We start from the raw sequence: 16666 nt of genomic DNA on the forward strand, positions 1-16666 counted from the left end.
GAGCTGTGGGATGCTTTCCAGCTGAGCAAATTGTATCTCTGCATCCATCATTTGAAGGAAGAATGCTTAACAGAATTTGGTGCTTTAATGAAAAAGATAACAGAGGGCCAGGAAGCTAACTGCAGGTTTGCATTCTGTTGAAAAGGATGCAAATGCGACTTGCTTATTCTGTTTGCTTGCATACATTTTTATTATATTGTGCTTCCCAGTGCATCCAAGTACAGATTCTTTGGGCTGTGGATTCCACTGGGATGTGCACAGTGTGATTTTCATCCAAGCAGAGGCACCGGTTCAGCTCAATCCATCCCTGTTTACTTGTGGTGCCAGAGCTGCTTGGCTTACGGCGCAGTGCGGAAATATTAGCGGATTGCTAGGCAGTTACAGTAAGCAGCTTGTTATTAATGTCTCATCTTTTTTAGGGATAGGATGTTTAATTGCGTTGTCTGAAAATTTGGCTCAGGGCCACGATCTGGCTTTGACACTCAGCATCATTTTGTGACAGTGACAGGCGAAGCTTCCCCACGGACCGGGAAGGGGTGACGTGCCCCTCGGTCACTCTTTGCACTCTGGGTTTGTTACTTTCCCTGTATTCCTGAGCCACGAGGAAATGTTGTTGGGGCGGTGGATGAGGCTGGTGACGTGGAGCAGTGAGCTTGTGAGAGAAACTGAGGCCCTGGATCCCTGTCCTGGCTGGAGGGCTCGGAGGGTGATGGCGCATGCTCTGCTCCCCTTTCTTGACTCAGTGGCCTTAGTGGTCTCCCTAGGAGATGTCCTACACTATAGATCCAGTTTTTATGCCTGGTTCTCCTCTCTCCTAACTCCACCAAGAGCTTCCACCAGTCCAGTTGGCTTTTTCACCTGGTCACAACTCTGATGACGATTTTCAGAGAAAAGGCAATACCTTCTTATCTGCCACTCCTTCTCCATCTGATGCTGCAAACACTTGTCCCACATCCCCTGACCCTGTCTGACTGTGGAATGTGCCAGGGCTGATACCCTGATGACCCTGGAGGAGATAAGCCAACAAAAATGGCAGGTGCCTGTGAGTGTGCAGCCCACCATAGCTCCTGCACACCTTGCGGTGCCCACCTGCGAGGGACCCGTGGAGTCGGCTGCATTGCGCTGGCAGATGCCGGCTTCTCTGGCACCAATATCAAAGCGAGCAGACTGCTGTTACTGAGTGTCTTTGCAGGGCTTCAAGCCAAGGTTGAGATGAAATCAAGCAAGAAGCAACATCAAAAACAAGAGCTCTGGAAAAATGGTGTTTACTTGCAGAAACATTTATTCTGTATGAAGTGTCCAGAGGAGGATTGCCAGTTACCAGCCCCTTTTTGGCACCGTACAGATCTTTACACTGAACTTCCATATCTTACTTTCTAAGCCAGTCTTCTCCGCTCTGATATCGCTGCTTACCAGCCCTAAATGTTGCAGGTAGCTTTTATGGATCAATAGCTGTGTGGCTCTTGGCATGAGGTACGAATGATAACTGCGGGCCTCATGTTTGAGGGATGTGAGCTTCCACTTGAAACAGAGGAGATCTTACATTTTGGAGGAACATATGCGCTGCATGGAGATTTGTAGAGTTTGCATTTCCACTTGAAAGCAATAGTTTTTACCTCTCTACCACCAAAAAAAAAAAAAGTCTGATTCTTAATTCAGGTGAGCGGAGCCACTTGAAAAGCACCAAGCATCCCTGTGGAGGAAACTGCTGCATCCATCCCCCCACACTCAGCACTATCAAAGTAAGGGGTTGGTTTCTTTGGAAGTACAACATGAAATCTGTTGGCTTCTCCTTGGGTCTCTTCTGTAGCCCGAGCACTTAAAAGGATGAGGTGTGGCTCTTCCAGCCAACTCCATAACCTCTATCCAGCTGCTTTCCAGGTCTCTGTACATTCCCTTCTTGAGAGATCATGTTTGTCAAGATATGCCTCATTTTCAAATGTCAGAAATGTATCAAGAACTCCAGCAAAAAGGCTTTTCCTCTGCATAGTCTTGTGTTTAAAAAAGACAGCATCTAACGTAGTACTGGGTCAGCCCCCGGAATTGTTAAACTGTCAAGTTTGCAAGCAAAATGCCATTCTGCGCTAGAAAGGTTCTGCTTTAGAAGCCACCATGCATGTCAGCAACCATCACAGATGCAAAGGGGTAGGTGGAATTTTCTTCCAACTTAAGCTGAGGAAGTTGGGGACAGGATGGTCACACACCAAGAGATCTTCTGCTTCTGGAGTATAATATTTATCATGATAGAGCAGCCACCAGGATTACAGACTTGGCAAACCACTTACAAAAGAGAAAGAGAACTTGGTATGAAATACACCTTAATTAACAACAGGGTTTTTCTTCCAGTGCTGAATGTCTCTGCCACCAGAGAATGGAAAGTGATGCAAAGTCCAGGGTCCCAGAGGACCCTGTGGTCAGGAATTCATGTCTGGGCCCTTTCTGGTGCGTGTTTACCGTCAGGCTCTGTCTGCTCCCGGGGGCTCAGCCAGGGCCATGGCCAAGGCAGTTTGGTTCTGGCCCGCTAAGTTCCTGCCTCTCAAACTTGATGTGCAATCGCTTCTTCAGTCCGGTCTCATTTCTCAGGAGAGCACTTGGGTTCACCTTCAGGCTTCCTGCATCTCCAGGGTGTAAGCTGACTGGGTGTTGGCTGCTGCTCAAGAGAGGTATGAAATGTTGTCTTCACCCATAGGAAAGGTTCTGGGAGACATCCTGGCTGCCAAGGGGAAAGGAATTGCTGCCTTGATGTGACCTTGCCACATGTCCTTTCCTCTCTTCAGGCAACAGCCAACCTGTGGTACTTGATGCTGTTAAAGAAACCTGCAAGTTCAGCATCTGACACCCGACCTTGCTGCCACGTCAGCTTTGCATCACGCAGTTCAGCACGTCTGCCATTCTGCTGTCTCATGGTAGTCAGCCTTTGAAAGCCTTTTGAAACCCTTTTATACCCTTTTGAGGGTATATTCCACCATCAGGCAAGGTTTCTCTTGCCACCCAGGCTGTATATATTACACAGGACTACAGGGTGTAGGTACCTGGCCATTGATTTCACGCGAGTTGCTTCAGCTTTCTTTCAAAACTTCTCTGGGAGTAGTAGCATCCCCCTGAAGATGGAGAGCTGTCCCTGGAGCCCCTTTATGCGTTTCCCCATGAAATGGACTGAGGTTGAGAGCTCCCCTTGCCTTGATACCATTACAGGCTTGTGCTTACAGGTTTAGGCTAAAAGTTTGTAATCCTGAACGACTTTTTCACAGGCATGAAAGCAGGAGGACCGTGAGCCAGCTCGTGGTGCACTGGAGTCTGTGGCAAAACGACACTTCATCTGACTCAGGTTACACCCCTGCTGCCATGACTCAACTTCTAGACCTTTCCAGTCCTGGTTTCTTTAGTGCTTGTATCTTTGTCCACATTCCTCCTGCCTGGCAAGATGATCCTTTCTGATGTTCAACATTTCTGGGAGATTTAAAGATACTTCTTCACTTGGTTCAAAAAAATCTGGCAGTGATGGTTTTAGGGATGTGGGAAGAGACCTTAGAGGTGAAAGGCATGAATTGCTATCCTGACAGAGCAGGACAAACTGGAAACCAATCTGGTTTTCTCCCTCGATATCTTAGAGGTCGATGGGTCACCACTTGACATCTTAAGATTTCCAAGTCTGTTGGAATATGTCACCTTGTTTCCAGTTGGCTGGAAATGCAGGGCAGTACCGCTGTGCAGGTAGGATGCTTTGCTGAGCTCTTCCCGTAGTGAGAAAGGCAGAAATTAAGTTCTGCAAGCGTAGGCTGAATTTTCTGTTCATTGGCAAAAGGAGAAGTCTGCACTGGTTTCCATGGCCACACAGTCGCATGGTTCTCATTATAGCAAAGAAGCCAAATATATCTGTTTGTATTTTGATTTCTTCCATATGTGCATTCCCTGTGGGTCTTTTTTTGTAGATTGAGATCCTGGGTGAATTTTCCAGCTTGTGCTTTTTGAGATGATGGTGTTACAGGGACTCAGAAAAGCATTAGACTTTGTAAGAAATGGATGTAATGAGCGATCTAAAATACCTCAGGGCCCTAACCAGAAAACTCAAAAGGGTCGTAGTGAGATTATCTGTTCCCTTTCAAAGAGTTTGCACTGGGGAAGTGTTCCTGAGGTTTCTTGTAATTAATGGCTGGATATCCACTCTCGGTGGCAGACGTAGACAGTATCATACCTGAGGCTCAGCTCTTCAAACATTTAAGCACAGCTGTAAGTTCACGTGTCTGAGCAGGAGGCAGGTGCTTGGAAGCAGCAGTTTGTACTGCTTGAGGAACAGTCTTTTTGGAGAATCTGGCCCTGGCTCTTGCCATCTAATCTAGCCCCTGGTGTGTGGTGGAGAGCTCGAGAACCACTTTTCCATGCATTGTTCCCTACATGGCCACGGCCACTTTTGAGCAGAGCCAGTGCCACTGTTGTGATGGGACAGCATGTCCGATGTGTGCCAGTTCTTGCGGTGCGGGAAGACTGAGGGGCTGGTGTCCAGTCCCTCTGGTCACCACTGGAACAGGAATTGCTATTTCCATAGGTCTCTTGACTGAGGGAAATGGGGAGAAACCTGGAATCAGGAAGTGGAAGGTGAACAGTGAATCCCAAGTTGAAGCTCTGGACAAAGATGAGGACAAGGCAGGAGGTGCCGGTGCCAGGGAACCAAAGGAGCCCCAAGAAAAAGCTTCTTCCAAGAAGAATTTTGTCTGCAAAGCCTGTGATAAGACCTTCCACTTCTACTGCCGTCTGAAGGTGCACATGAAACGTTGTCGGGTGGCCAGAGGAAAGCAAATCCAGTGTAAGGAGTGCTGTGAGGTCAAGTCAACAAAGAAGGAGCTGGAGAAACATCAGCTGGAGGTCCACGGGGTGGTGGGGACAGCTAAGAAGAAGAAGAAGCGGCTCCCCGTGGCGTGTGATATCTGTGGCCGAGAGTTTGCTCATGCCTCAGGTAGGGTTGGTGCGAGCAGGGGTGTTTGTACACAAGTCTGGACAATACAATGAATTGATAATCTGAAATCTCCCTGCAGCCCTGTGAGCACTGTGTGTGAGAAACCCAGCTCAGCTCATTTCTCCTGCCCCACTGAGCACAACTGCTTTCTGATTAGTTCTTCCCTGATTGGTTTTCCACATGGCTCATCAAGGAAAAGTGGGGCTACTGGCAAATTTAAAAGCCTCCAAAAATAGTCAAGCTGTTCCAGTTCTGCAGCTGGTTTAGGAGGACAAGTGAGATGAGTTGAGTCTCTTTGCCTCACGATATCCTTGTGAACCTCCGGGCTGGGTGGAGTGGTGTCTCTGCAGTAGGGTCAGGCAGGGCTGGCACTGGGTCCCCCCGCTGTCACCTCGTGTCCTGCCTGCCTCCCCAGGGATGCAGTACCACAAGCTGACGGAGCACTTTGACGAGAAGCCCTTCTCCTGCGAGAAGTGTGGGGCCAAGTTCGCGGCCAACTCCACGCTGAAGAACCACCTGCGGCTGCACACGGGGGACCGGCCCTTCACGTGCAAGCACTGCCTGATGACCTTCATGCAGGCCTCGGCCCTCGCCTACCACACCAAGAAGAAGCACGCTGAGGGTGAGCCGTCCCCGTGGGAGCCGGCCATGGGCTTGGCTTGCTCTATCCATCACCCTGTGTCCTGTTCCTCCATCTGCCTCCTGGCAGCTTCCCCATCCTTTTGGGGAGCCCTGGGCAGGAGGCTGCTCCCAGATCGCCTTTACCCCCATGGTTTTCCGTGCAGTTTCCCTCTCTGCCTTTCCCCCATCCCCTTCTCCAGGTCCTCCAATCTGTAAGCCAGTTACCCGTTTGTTCCGCATTAAGGGAATCTTCCTCTTCCTCTACCTTCCTCGATTTTCTCCTGAGTAGCTCCTCTCTGTCCCCTCACATCTAGACTCCTGTGACACATCCTTCCATCTGGTTAACCTGCTTTCTGCTGTCCCTCCCTGTGGCTGAATTCCTCATAGTTTTTCATGCCAGTGCTTCTCCTGCTCCTGCACCCAGCCCCTTCCAGTACTGAGGCATAAACATGCTACAACTGTATAGTTAATTCTCAACATGAGACATGCCAACACATAGACCCTGCACTGAAATGCTCCAGCTAGCCCAGGAAAGCCTGTCTAGTTTGCCATCTCTCCCCTGTCCCTCCAAAATGGGGTGTATTCCAGGCAGAGCTCCTGTCCCGCGAGGTGCAGGCTCTCACCCTGGGTGTCCCCGCAGGGAAGATGTACGCCTGCCAGTACTGCGACGCCGTCTTCGCACAGTCCATTGAGCTGTCGCGCCACGTCCGCACTCACACGGGGGACAAGCCGTACGTCTGCCGAGAGTGTGGGAAAGGCTTTCGCCAGGCCAACGGGCTCTCCATCCACCTCCGGACCTTCCACAGTGAGTGGCACAGCCTGTGCGGGATCATGGCAGAGACATCTGTGCCAGCGGAGGCTTCTGCGGGTGTTACTGGTGCCTGCAGGCTGCCTGGGTGTCTCCTGGTGGGATTTTTCCCTCCCAAGAAAAGCAAGACTCTTCAGTGGTTTGATGCTGTGAGTAGGGTTATCCCAAAGAAAATGGTAGGGCTGGCTGCCAGCAAATAAGCTGCTGGGAACCCACCATGGGAAGCTGGATGTGAGCAGGAGCAGCAACAACATCTGTATGCAAAGCCGAAATTCCAGTGCTTGTTTTCACCTGGGAAGTAACCAGTGATTCTACCCCTTTTCTTTCTTCCTCTGTGAATTCTCCTCTTAATTCTTTTATCCCTTTCTCTGATTTCTTTGCACTCCGTGGTTTTTATTGCGTTTCTGGGCGGCAGACATCGAAGATCCCTACGACTGCAAGAAGTGCCGGATGAGCTTTGCCACCCTCCAGGAGCACCGCAAGCACGTCCACGAAGCCCACTCCCGCGAGTACCACCCCTGCCCCACCTGCTCCAAAGTCTTCAGCGCCCCATCGCTCCTGGAGCGACACATGGTGACCCATGTTGGAGGAAAGCCCTTCAGCTGTGACCTCTGTGACAAAGCTTACCAGGTGAGCGAGGATTTGGGCTCATGCTGGCGGTTGCCATTGCCCACTCTTGTACCAGGATGTCTCTCCTGGCCACGTGCACCGAGTGGAGCAGTTTGTGGTCAGCAGAAGGAAAAATTGCACAGTTTTGTCATTGCCACTTAAAATAATGACTCCTGTCTGTACTTGCTAACCTAAAGATAAGTAAATCTTTTCAGTTTTAGGTCAGTCTGACAAAGATGAGGGTGACTTGCAAATGCCTAATCAGAGAGACTGACTTTGCAGCTTTAGACATTTTGAAGCCCACACAATTAGTTGGGTCTTGCTTTAATACGTGTCTCGAGACTGTTGGATAAAGTTTCCTTTAGCTGAGTGTTGCTCGTTATATGTCTCTGTGTGCTACAATTCGGCTTTTTTGCACACCGGGTCACAGAACCTTCATTTTGGGACAACAAGAAGAGGCAGAGTCTGTTGGGAAAAGGCAAGTCGATGGAGAGAGATGGGCCATGACTTCACAGAGCTCCATAGCTGCCTGTCTGGACCCTCAGGAGTCTCTTTCACCTAAGTTTCTATATGCAAAGAAGCGTAGGAATAAAAATCCTCAGTGGGAGTGTGTGTGTGAGCACATTCCTGCCAGGGAACAGAAATTCAGTGCAAAACGGGACCTGCAGCGAGTGAGATGAGGGTGAGGGAGTCAGCAGTGTTCAGCTCTTCAGGGGCAATGAAGAAACAGAAGTGAGGTGTTGGCTCTTGTCCTGTGGGAGGATGGGCAGGTCTTGTACCTGCTGAGCACAGCCCCACTGTTCCTGTTGCTTTCCACGCAGTCTCTTGCTGTCTCGATACCCCTGAAACATCTTTGAATTGTAACCATGATTTGATTCTTATCATTACAGCAGTTGTCAGGGTTATGGTATCACAACCGGACCCACCACCCTGATGTCTTTGCAGCTCAGAATCACCGCTCGTCCAAGTTCTCCTCCCTGCAGTGCAGCTCCTGTGACAAAACCTTCTCCAGCATGGCTGCTCACCGAAAGCACGTCAAGGCAGAGCACACAGGTAACAGCCCATTCATTAGCGAACAAAACCACGTGGTGATTGCCAGAAGAGATGTAATAATTCTGATAGGAAAGGCTGCACATCCTGTTTTGTGGCGATGAGGAGCGATGCATACAGACACAGGCACACAGACACAGAGTTCTTGTCAGCAGCGAGAGCAGAGCCAGGCAGGCTGAGCAGAGCTGAGCCACCTGAGCTGACTTTTAATAACAGTTCTCAGTTTATAGGTTTACAGATACGGGCCTGGACCAAGAGGTTAGACAGGATGTTTTTTCAAAAAGTGTTATTCCAAACACACCACACTCATGTTGTGACTGTTTTCAGTCACGTTCCCATGCATATCTTTTGGATGGCGTTCCAACCCACTCATCCACATGCCCAGACCCAACATTCACACATCATACATTTGGTTTTCTGACCCGAGATATCATTCTCACTGGCCTGGCCTATCACTCCTTATACTCATAAAAAACATATTTCTGTATAACCTGTCCAAGACCCTTTAGCTGGAACCGCATGTCCTGCCGTTCCCACACTGTTCACCTGCAAATCACAGCAGGTTCTTTGTGTCCTGTAGCAGTCTCTTCTGGCAAGTCTCATCTCAGTGTCTTGCAGCTCACTTGCTCTTGGCCTCTCCTTTATTTGCCATGTCTCCCAAGATGCTCCTCCTGTCTCTGTGCATGTGTGGTGTTGCTGAAACACTTACCAGAGCTCAGGTCTGGGAAGTCTCGCGTAGAAGACCTTCAGTACACACTTTTCTATTCTTGACCTCGTTTGCAGATGTGAAGTTCCACGAGTGTGAGACATGCAAGGAGCTCTTCCCCACGCTGGCTCTGCTGCAGGTCCACGTGAAGTGCAGGCACTCAGGTCTGTCAGGTTTGCTGCTTTTCATGTTACCTTGTGAGCAGTGACTCCTCCTGTCAGCGAGTGATGTCTGAGCTGTAAGTGGGAGAGTGAAGATGGACATAATATGGAAGCAGAGTGTGAGGAAACAGAAAATATGGCTGAACTGTATAAGCACTGGCTTTGGTGAGGCTGGGATATTTGTTAAGCTTCTGGGTCCACTGAAGTCAAGGAGGGGTCTGGATTTGCTCATTACAGCAGAGAGCTGGGTACAGGTGTGGAGACATCGACACAGAGACATGAGGAACTGAACCCTGAGTGTTGAGGTTTGTGGAGGACAGAGCTAGTGGGAGACTGGAAAAAAAGGGAGTTTAGCACCAGAAAGATCAGAGAGGGACCTGGGCTTGAGGAGGCCACATCAAGGAGCCTTTGGCAAGTGGGCAAGCTGAAGCAAGGCGGTGAGTGCAGAGTGACCTGGCAGACCAGACTGCTATGAAAAGTGTGTCTGCAGGGCTGTGCATGGGATAGCAAGAGAGGAGAAGGACCAGTAGACACCGGTGGGGGAGGCCAACAGCAGCCTGGAGAGTGAGGATGGAGAAGACCGGGATGTAGCTCAGACAGGAGAGAGTCCCTGGGGGGCATCATGCAGTGCTGAATGAGGAGATGCAAACCAGGCCAGCAAGGAGCAGCGCTGGATGGTCTAAGGGAAGGGGGAGACAAGATATTTGCAAGATGGGGCAGCTGCAGCAACAATCAGATACGCCAGCCTGGTTTCTGAGCACCAGTGCTGCAGGGAGCTGGAGCTGAAGCAGAGCTGAACAGCCACTAAATGTTTGATAGACAGTGGTGTAACCAGGAGAAGGGACACTGGCACACGCCGTGCCCTGAGTCGCTGGTGGGTTTCAGCCCTGTGTGTCCTGGCTGTTTGCAGTTCCCTGTGCCCTTGGGCTGCGTTGCAGCCCTGGCCGTGCTGCAGCCCAGGCTCAGGGCAGCACTTCTCCCCACAGGCTCCCAGCCGTTTTGCTGCTTGTACTGCTCAGCCTCCTTCCCTGTCCCGGGGGCCCTGCAGAGCCACGTCACCAGCGAGCACTTCAAGAAGACAGAGAGCACCTTCACCTGTGAGCTCTGCGGGGAGCTCTTCCCCTCCCAGGGTGAGCTGGAGGGGCACTGCAGTGCTGAGCACCCCAAGGTGATCTTCTCCCAAGCCACCACAGCCCAGATTGTGCAGGTAAAGACTCCTCTGTGCTGCAACCCCCATGGGTGTTTATCCATTCTTCCTCTCCAACCCTCTTTATTTTTCCCAGATCAACCCTGTGGCTCCCATCACTCCTTCTCCCAGATTCCCCCTTCTTAGAGAGGTCCAAGGTGCAAGGCCCCAGCCCAGCATGCTCTGGGATTTCTGTGCTAGTGCAAGGTGGGCTCGCTGGAGGGGAAGCAGTTCAGTCCTGGTTTTCAGGAGCCAAGGAAGAGGGACTGACAGTGTGTGCAGAGGTGCCTGGTTACTCAGAGGCTGTTAAAACACGGATGACACAGCCCATGAGATTTAGCTGTTTTGTTGGAGGCCAAATGCTGGGCTTGACCCCAGATCTCAGCCATCAGTGGAGAACAGCTCCTTGGATGAGGGAGGCAGTGTGCAAGATTCCCTGGACTGGCATTCCTCCAGTGGATAATCACATAGCATTTATTGTCTACAACTGCTTGTGGAGCTAAATTATAGCAATTTTGCGGAGTGAAATATTTAAATTACTCTCCTGTCTTCTCTTCTGCATCATTGGTGTGTGTGGTTTGGTGTTTCCCATTAGTCTCACACCTATTGTAATTGCAGACCTCTGGTGTGAAGCTAAATGTTATTACTAGAGCTGGGGCTGGGAAAGATGTGAGTAGCAAAGTGATCGTGGGGAAGGTGGTGCTGTAAGTGTCTGACTCTCAGGTCGTCTTCCACGCAGGTGATTCAGACATCGGAGCAAGGAGCAGCAGAGCACATCATCTCTTTTGATGAGGCCCAGCTCACTGGCTCCCAAGTCTTTGTGACATTGCCCGAATCCCAAGTGAGCCAAGCTGGCTCTGAGCTGGTGGCAGTGACCATGGAGGACTTGTTTGATGACAAAGTCACTCTGATTTGTGAAGAAACCAAGTGAGAATGAGCAATGGGTGCCCATGCGTGGCCCCTGGCATCCACTAGACTCATTCAGAACCTGTGCCGCGTTGTGCTGCCCCTGGAGGGAGAGTCAGGGTTTCTTCGGGAAAACAGCCCTGGGTATGCGGCACTGCAGAGGAAATGTCACGCAGCAAACACGGTGTAGCCAAGGACAGGAGGGGTTTGGAGAGATGCACAAGGCCCTGGGAGGTCTCGCTGCAGTCAGCAGCTGCCAGCTCAGGTGAGCTGGACCTCCTGTCTCTCCAGCTCAAGAGAAGACGCAGAGGAAAAGATGAGAATTGGGTGTGTTCACATGTGTTCCTCCACCGATGTGAGCAGAGCAGAGGGGAGGAGGAGGAGACTGGTGCAGGACGAAGCTGGGGTGGTTTGGGTATGTGAAACCAAAGATAAAACTGCTCTGAGAAATTGCGGTGGAGATGTTTGTGGTTGAATCAGCGATTTGCTTGCAGGCATCTGCTGCTCTGCAGGGTAAGAGCTGCTCTGTTTCTTCTGTTGCTCTCCCCTGTACAGTTGTGCTGCCTATTGTGCCAGCTACAAGAGTCTCCGGTGCAGAGCTGACAATGGGGCCTCTGCTTGAGCAGAGGCTGCTCGGGAGTTGTGCTGAATGGCTCCGGAGCTGTTTATAAATCACCTTGTGTAGCACAGATCTGATCCCGTCCATGTATTTGCTGTGGCTGTCCCTTACGAAGGAGGGTCGTGGGCAAGTCTGGGCACCCACGTCATCCTTGCAAGCAAACAGCCCTGAGGTCTCACCCTCCTCTGTCCCACTGAGGAGATGCCGAAGCTGCTGCCTCTGAGGAGGGAGAAGGAGCTGTGCCTGCGTGCCAGGGCCCCTCCTCATGGTATAGGTGGGTTGGCACTAATGTGGGTATTTCTGAGTGTGCAAAAGCTGCTGTGCCTGCACACAGCTGGTCCCCGTGGCGCACAGAGCGTTGCTTTGTACCGTGTGTTCATATACCTACTGTAAAGTCTGCTCCAGTACCAGCACAATGCAACAGCTTCACTGCAGCGCACTGGCCCCTTTAAGGCTACATTTCATAAAGTTTTTTTTATCCGCAGTTTCCTAAAATATAATCTGATAATTAATGGTTTGCTGAATCAATTATGAAGTGCAATTAGATAGATGCAGGGTTCCTGTGGCTCTGAGGGGACCGGTAGCATTTATCTTCCTTTCCCTTATGCCAAAAGGTTGAACCCTGCCACCGGGTTATTTACATTCGGAGCGGTGATCCCCGCCGCATCCCGCAGCCCGAGGCCCCGCAGCAAGCAGCGCCTGTGTTATCACGCTGCCCAGAGCCACGGGCATGCGGGAGATGAACAGATTGGAGTTTTCCAGCAGCATTTTGCACTGGCTGCTCACAGCCACCAGGCAGAGACGGCCGCACCGGAGTGTGCCAAGGTGGTTGTGCCGGTGACGGTTCGTCGTTCCTCATACAGCTGGGAGAGAAGTGAGCAGTGACCCAGGAGAGGGGCCTGATGGAGCTGTTGTTCTGCGTGACATTTTTTTCATGTGTGTGGCAGCAAGCACATGACCCTGTTGAGGTGTTGGACGCGTCAAGGAGTGCTCCCCCCTTCCTCGGTTGCACACACGATTTGTCCCCCAGGCTTTGCGGTGACAGTGAAATGGAGGAAGCAGGAGGTTAAGTTGCCACTGAATCCAGGAATGACCAGGAGATGGTGCTCAAGGTCTTGAGGATTAGTGCTAGTGGCCTCTGCACCTTTGAAGCTCCTCTTAGGCATCCCAGGCCTTACCCAGCTCCTGGGCTGGAGGGTGAGAGACCTCGAGCCACCACCAAGCTGAAGGACAACTCCAAGTCCTGGACAGGACACCTGCGGTCCCTGGATATTCCTGCTTAAAGAAGAGCCTGAAACTGGGCTGAGACCACCTGTGGAGAGGGTACAATACATCCATAACTGAGGTGAAGCGGTGAAAATGCCTGGGACCCCCTTGGCCAGAGGGACAGCAGAGGGGGCACTGCTGGAGACCATCTCGTGTCTGCCTGGGAACAGGAAAGCTGTGCTTGATGCTTAGGATGAGCACAGGGATGGTGACAGAACAAGCAAGTACGTTTGGATGGTCTCAGAGCAGATGCGTTGGGAGGTAAGTGGTGGATTTCATCCCACAGGCTGGTGGAGATGGAAGCTGTAGTCCCTTTTCTGGCTCCATGGGGGCTGGAAGCTGTGGGAATCCTGCACAGGCTGGGTGAAGCTGATCTCTCTTTGTTCCTGAAAAACTCTGGAGGAAGACTAAAGGTTTAACAGGGTTGGGGAGAAGTTGTTTCATAATGCTTAGCTAGGGAAGAGCATGAGTGATGCATTTTGACTTTGATCCGTTTCATCCCTGCTGACTGACTGTTGTCACAGTTGAAGGGGGATGGTGTAAACCGCACACCAGGAGCGGTTCAGGCTCACGTCTCCTGTTTAGGGCCGTATCTCCTGCCTTTGTGCCCACCAAGAGCCTGTGTGGACGTATCCTCGTCAGAGACCTGCCAGCAGCACACGCCCAGTGAGAGCTCGGCAGCTCTACAGAGACCATCAAGCATCTCCCGTATCATTATGAGAGATAATAACTCAGATCCCTCTGTTCCAGCTCCTTCTTGATGGATGAAATATGCACGTCAGAGGAAATTGCAGTGTTAGCAACACCGATGTCCCACCCAGAGGGAAGATGCGTTTCCCAGGGCACATCTTGGTCTGGTGTGCGCAACGCTGGAGATGCCGATCACTAGTCATTTCTTGTTATGCTGCATATTCTTATTTTCTCTGTAAAAATAAAACATGGAGAATGAAAGATGTAGGTACACAGTGTCATGCAAAACAGTTGGTCGGAAGGAAACGTGATTTTTGCAGGTCTTCTGCCAGGCGCTGGGTGACCCATTGGGTTACATGGGGTCCTGTGCCCCCCTGGACCTCGATGCCACTCTCTGTAAGGAAATGGAGAAGCTCTTGTCAGGTCAAGCTGAAGCACAGGACCATCCTGTCCTCTGCTGCGTCCTCCTGTTCCAGGTGCCAGATGCTTCTGGAAAAAAGGCAGGGTGCCTGTGACAGAAGCCTGGAGAGTAATGTCCCATGGAGGGTGTTAGATCAGTTAATGATGTATATATCTCTGTGCATTAATTGGTGCCATTTAGGGTGCAGGACTAAGCTTAGGTCTGTTAGGAAATGTCTGTTTTCTGCACAACTTCCATTCTGAGCTGATGTCTGTCCTGTTCACCCAAGGATCCTTTGGAAAACGCGAGGTACCACTGGGTACAGCAGTGGCCGTGAGCAGCCTCAACGTGGCATTTCCCAATCCAAAGTGAAACTTTGCAGCCCCAGAGTGGTATTTTAACACAGTATTATATACAAATTCTGTGCTCTGGGCTTCATTTTATTTATCTTATTTTTTTTAAACCTAACCCATCTGTGATGAGGTGCAAAGATGCTGCTGCCTTGCCCAGGAGTGAGGGATGGAGGTGGTGGGAGCATGGAGAGAGCGTGGATGCTGCTCGAAGCCTCTCCTGGGGGAGTGGAGGAGCAGAGCGGGTACCAGCGTTCTGAAGACCCTCCATGTGAGTCCTGGCAGCCCCTGTGCCCCGGCTGATACCGATGTCTTGGCTGATTTCGTTACCAGCCTGTCAGGCTGCCAGCACATCCCTGGCAAATTCACGCACTGGAAAAGGGAAGCGATGTTTTCTATGGCCTCCAGCTCAGCAAACGCCGAGCAGCATTTCACAGTGCAGAGACGAGATGCTTCAGCAGCCAGAGGGAATTCCCTCTCCCGAATATCGGCGATTTGCTGTGGGTGGTGTGGGCTCAGTAGCCTTCTGTAATGGGGAGGAGTGGGCTGGCTAATGGAGGGGTCTTGGGCATCTTTCCAGCATCGGTTAATGTGTCTGATCCCCCGGCACAGTCAGCTGTACAGTGTCTCCTTGCAGTAAGTCACCACGATTCCCATTAAATTCCCATTCCTTTTATTGGATCTCCAGCTAGACTTTTGCATGGAAGCACAAGTAGCAGCTCTCACTTTGCCTTCCCTGCACTGTTTATGATCATTCAAAGCAGTTTCCTAAAAATATTTAAGTAAACCTGATAATCTAGCTCTACATGCACTTAATACAAGACGCGTGGACGCTGTGTAGCGCACACTGTATACAGCTCTCATCTACAAACAGGAGTGGGGCCGAGGAGCACCCGTGAGTCAGGTCGTGGCATCTGTTCCTGTGACCTGCAAGGCAACACAGGGTCCTCGCTTGCGAAGCGTGCGGGCAGGAGGCTGGAGGAGCAGCGCGGGGCCGTGGGGATCCACACTGCGGGCACGTGAGCGCGGTCAAGCTGTGAGCATCTTAGGATCACTAAATGTCAGGCCGCCTGTCTGCAAAGAGGTGATGCTGGCCATGTGGAGAGAAGAGGAGACTCTGGTCGGGATGTCTGGAAGCATCCTGGGGTCTGCTGGTCATAACCAGAGGTACATGGAGCCATGAATGATATTTGGGGGCTTTAGTGGCTGCTTTTGGCAGGAGGTGTTTACAGCTGTCCCCTGTTCTGAGCATGGCTGTGACTGGATGTCATTCCTATACAGCTGCTCACCTGCAGCAGCATCTAACAGATAAATGGCAAACCAGTGGCTGCATAGGCAGCAACTACCAGCATGAGCCAAAAGCAGGAAACTCTGCCTTATTACACGAGAATGATGAACTCTGGTTGCTCAGCGTGGCTGAGGAGTGACCTGGTGGCAGCCGTCAGCCCCCTGTGCCGGGGACCGTGTTCGCTCCTGTCTCTGTGCTCTGGCAGAGTGCTGAAGGGCATCAGCGCTGGTGAGGGTCCATCTGTACAGAGCACAAACGCTTGGATTTGCCTTATTTCCCTTCCCCTCCCGGACGGCCTTGAGACGCCCAGCACTGTTGGCAGTTCAGACAGTGACCTTTTCACTTCTAACAGGAGCGGTCGATCCCTGGCTTGTTCCCAGGGAGCTCAGGGTCAAGTTTGCTGACCGATATTTCCTTCATCCCCTGGATCAGGGGTACTTTGAGCCCTGCAGCATATGGGAAGCCTGGAGTGGGCAGGCTCTCTGCTTATGTTCTCTGTGCTGGCCAGACCTTCTCCCACTGCCCCAGAGCCTCTTGCAGATGGGGAGGGCTGGCCAGGATGGGTCTGCTGTGCACATCCTCGCTTGCAGCACCAAGTAGCTGCCAACTAAAGGGTCTGTCCAGATAGATTAGATCTAGCTTGGTGCCATGCAAAATTGTCTCAGCCCACAGGTCTTCCAGCCACTGGAGGTTTTCTGCCAGAGATGGAGTTTTCTCTCCTCCTCTTGGCTGTATGAGGTGAGCAGAGCCCTGCCTCAAGTTTCACACTGCCTGTGGAGATAATCCCTGCCCCTCCAGCTGTGCTGAACCTGCTAATGGGCGTGATGATGGCTTTCCTTGATGTGCAAATCTGCCTTTCTCTGTCCACCGAGGCCAAGGCCATATGCCACCTACTCCTCCGTGCTGGCCTTCTTGGCCAGTGCTTTGACAGGGAAGGGTTGAGCTCCAGTCTTTGCCAGCCACCCTCGCCCCTCTGCTCCGCTGGGCTTCACACGGATGAGGTCTCTGCAGGTTCACCCAGCCGTCCACCCACCTTCACCTGGTCTGTCGGT

General features: G+C 51.5%; 1 protein-coding gene across 1 annotated transcript in view; it reads left to right on the forward strand.

Moving 5' to 3' along the window:
- Nucleotides 1-13787, forward strand: part of ZBTB40 (zinc finger and BTB domain containing 40) — a 47587-nt gene extending 33800 nt beyond the window's left edge. Inside the window, exons 12-19 of the mRNA XM_080358628.1 lie at nucleotides 4547-4954; nucleotides 5370-5576; nucleotides 6216-6380; nucleotides 6799-7013; nucleotides 7883-8045; nucleotides 8826-8912; nucleotides 9896-10116; nucleotides 10835-13787. Of these exons, the coding sequence (XP_080214754.1) occupies nucleotides 4547-4954; nucleotides 5370-5576; nucleotides 6216-6380; nucleotides 6799-7013; nucleotides 7883-8045; nucleotides 8826-8912; nucleotides 9896-10116; nucleotides 10835-11026 (1658 nt within the window). The 3' untranslated portion in view covers nucleotides 11027-13787. The remainder of the gene's footprint in view (nucleotides 1-4546; nucleotides 4955-5369; nucleotides 5577-6215; nucleotides 6381-6798; nucleotides 7014-7882; nucleotides 8046-8825; nucleotides 8913-9895; nucleotides 10117-10834) is intronic.
- The last annotated feature ends 2879 nt before the right edge of the window (nucleotides 13788-16666 follow it).

This window comes from Nesoenas mayeri (assembly GCF_963082525.1).
Source record: "Nesoenas mayeri genome assembly, chromosome: 24".
Taxonomy (NCBI): domain Eukaryota; kingdom Metazoa; phylum Chordata; class Aves; order Columbiformes; family Columbidae; genus Nesoenas; species Nesoenas mayeri.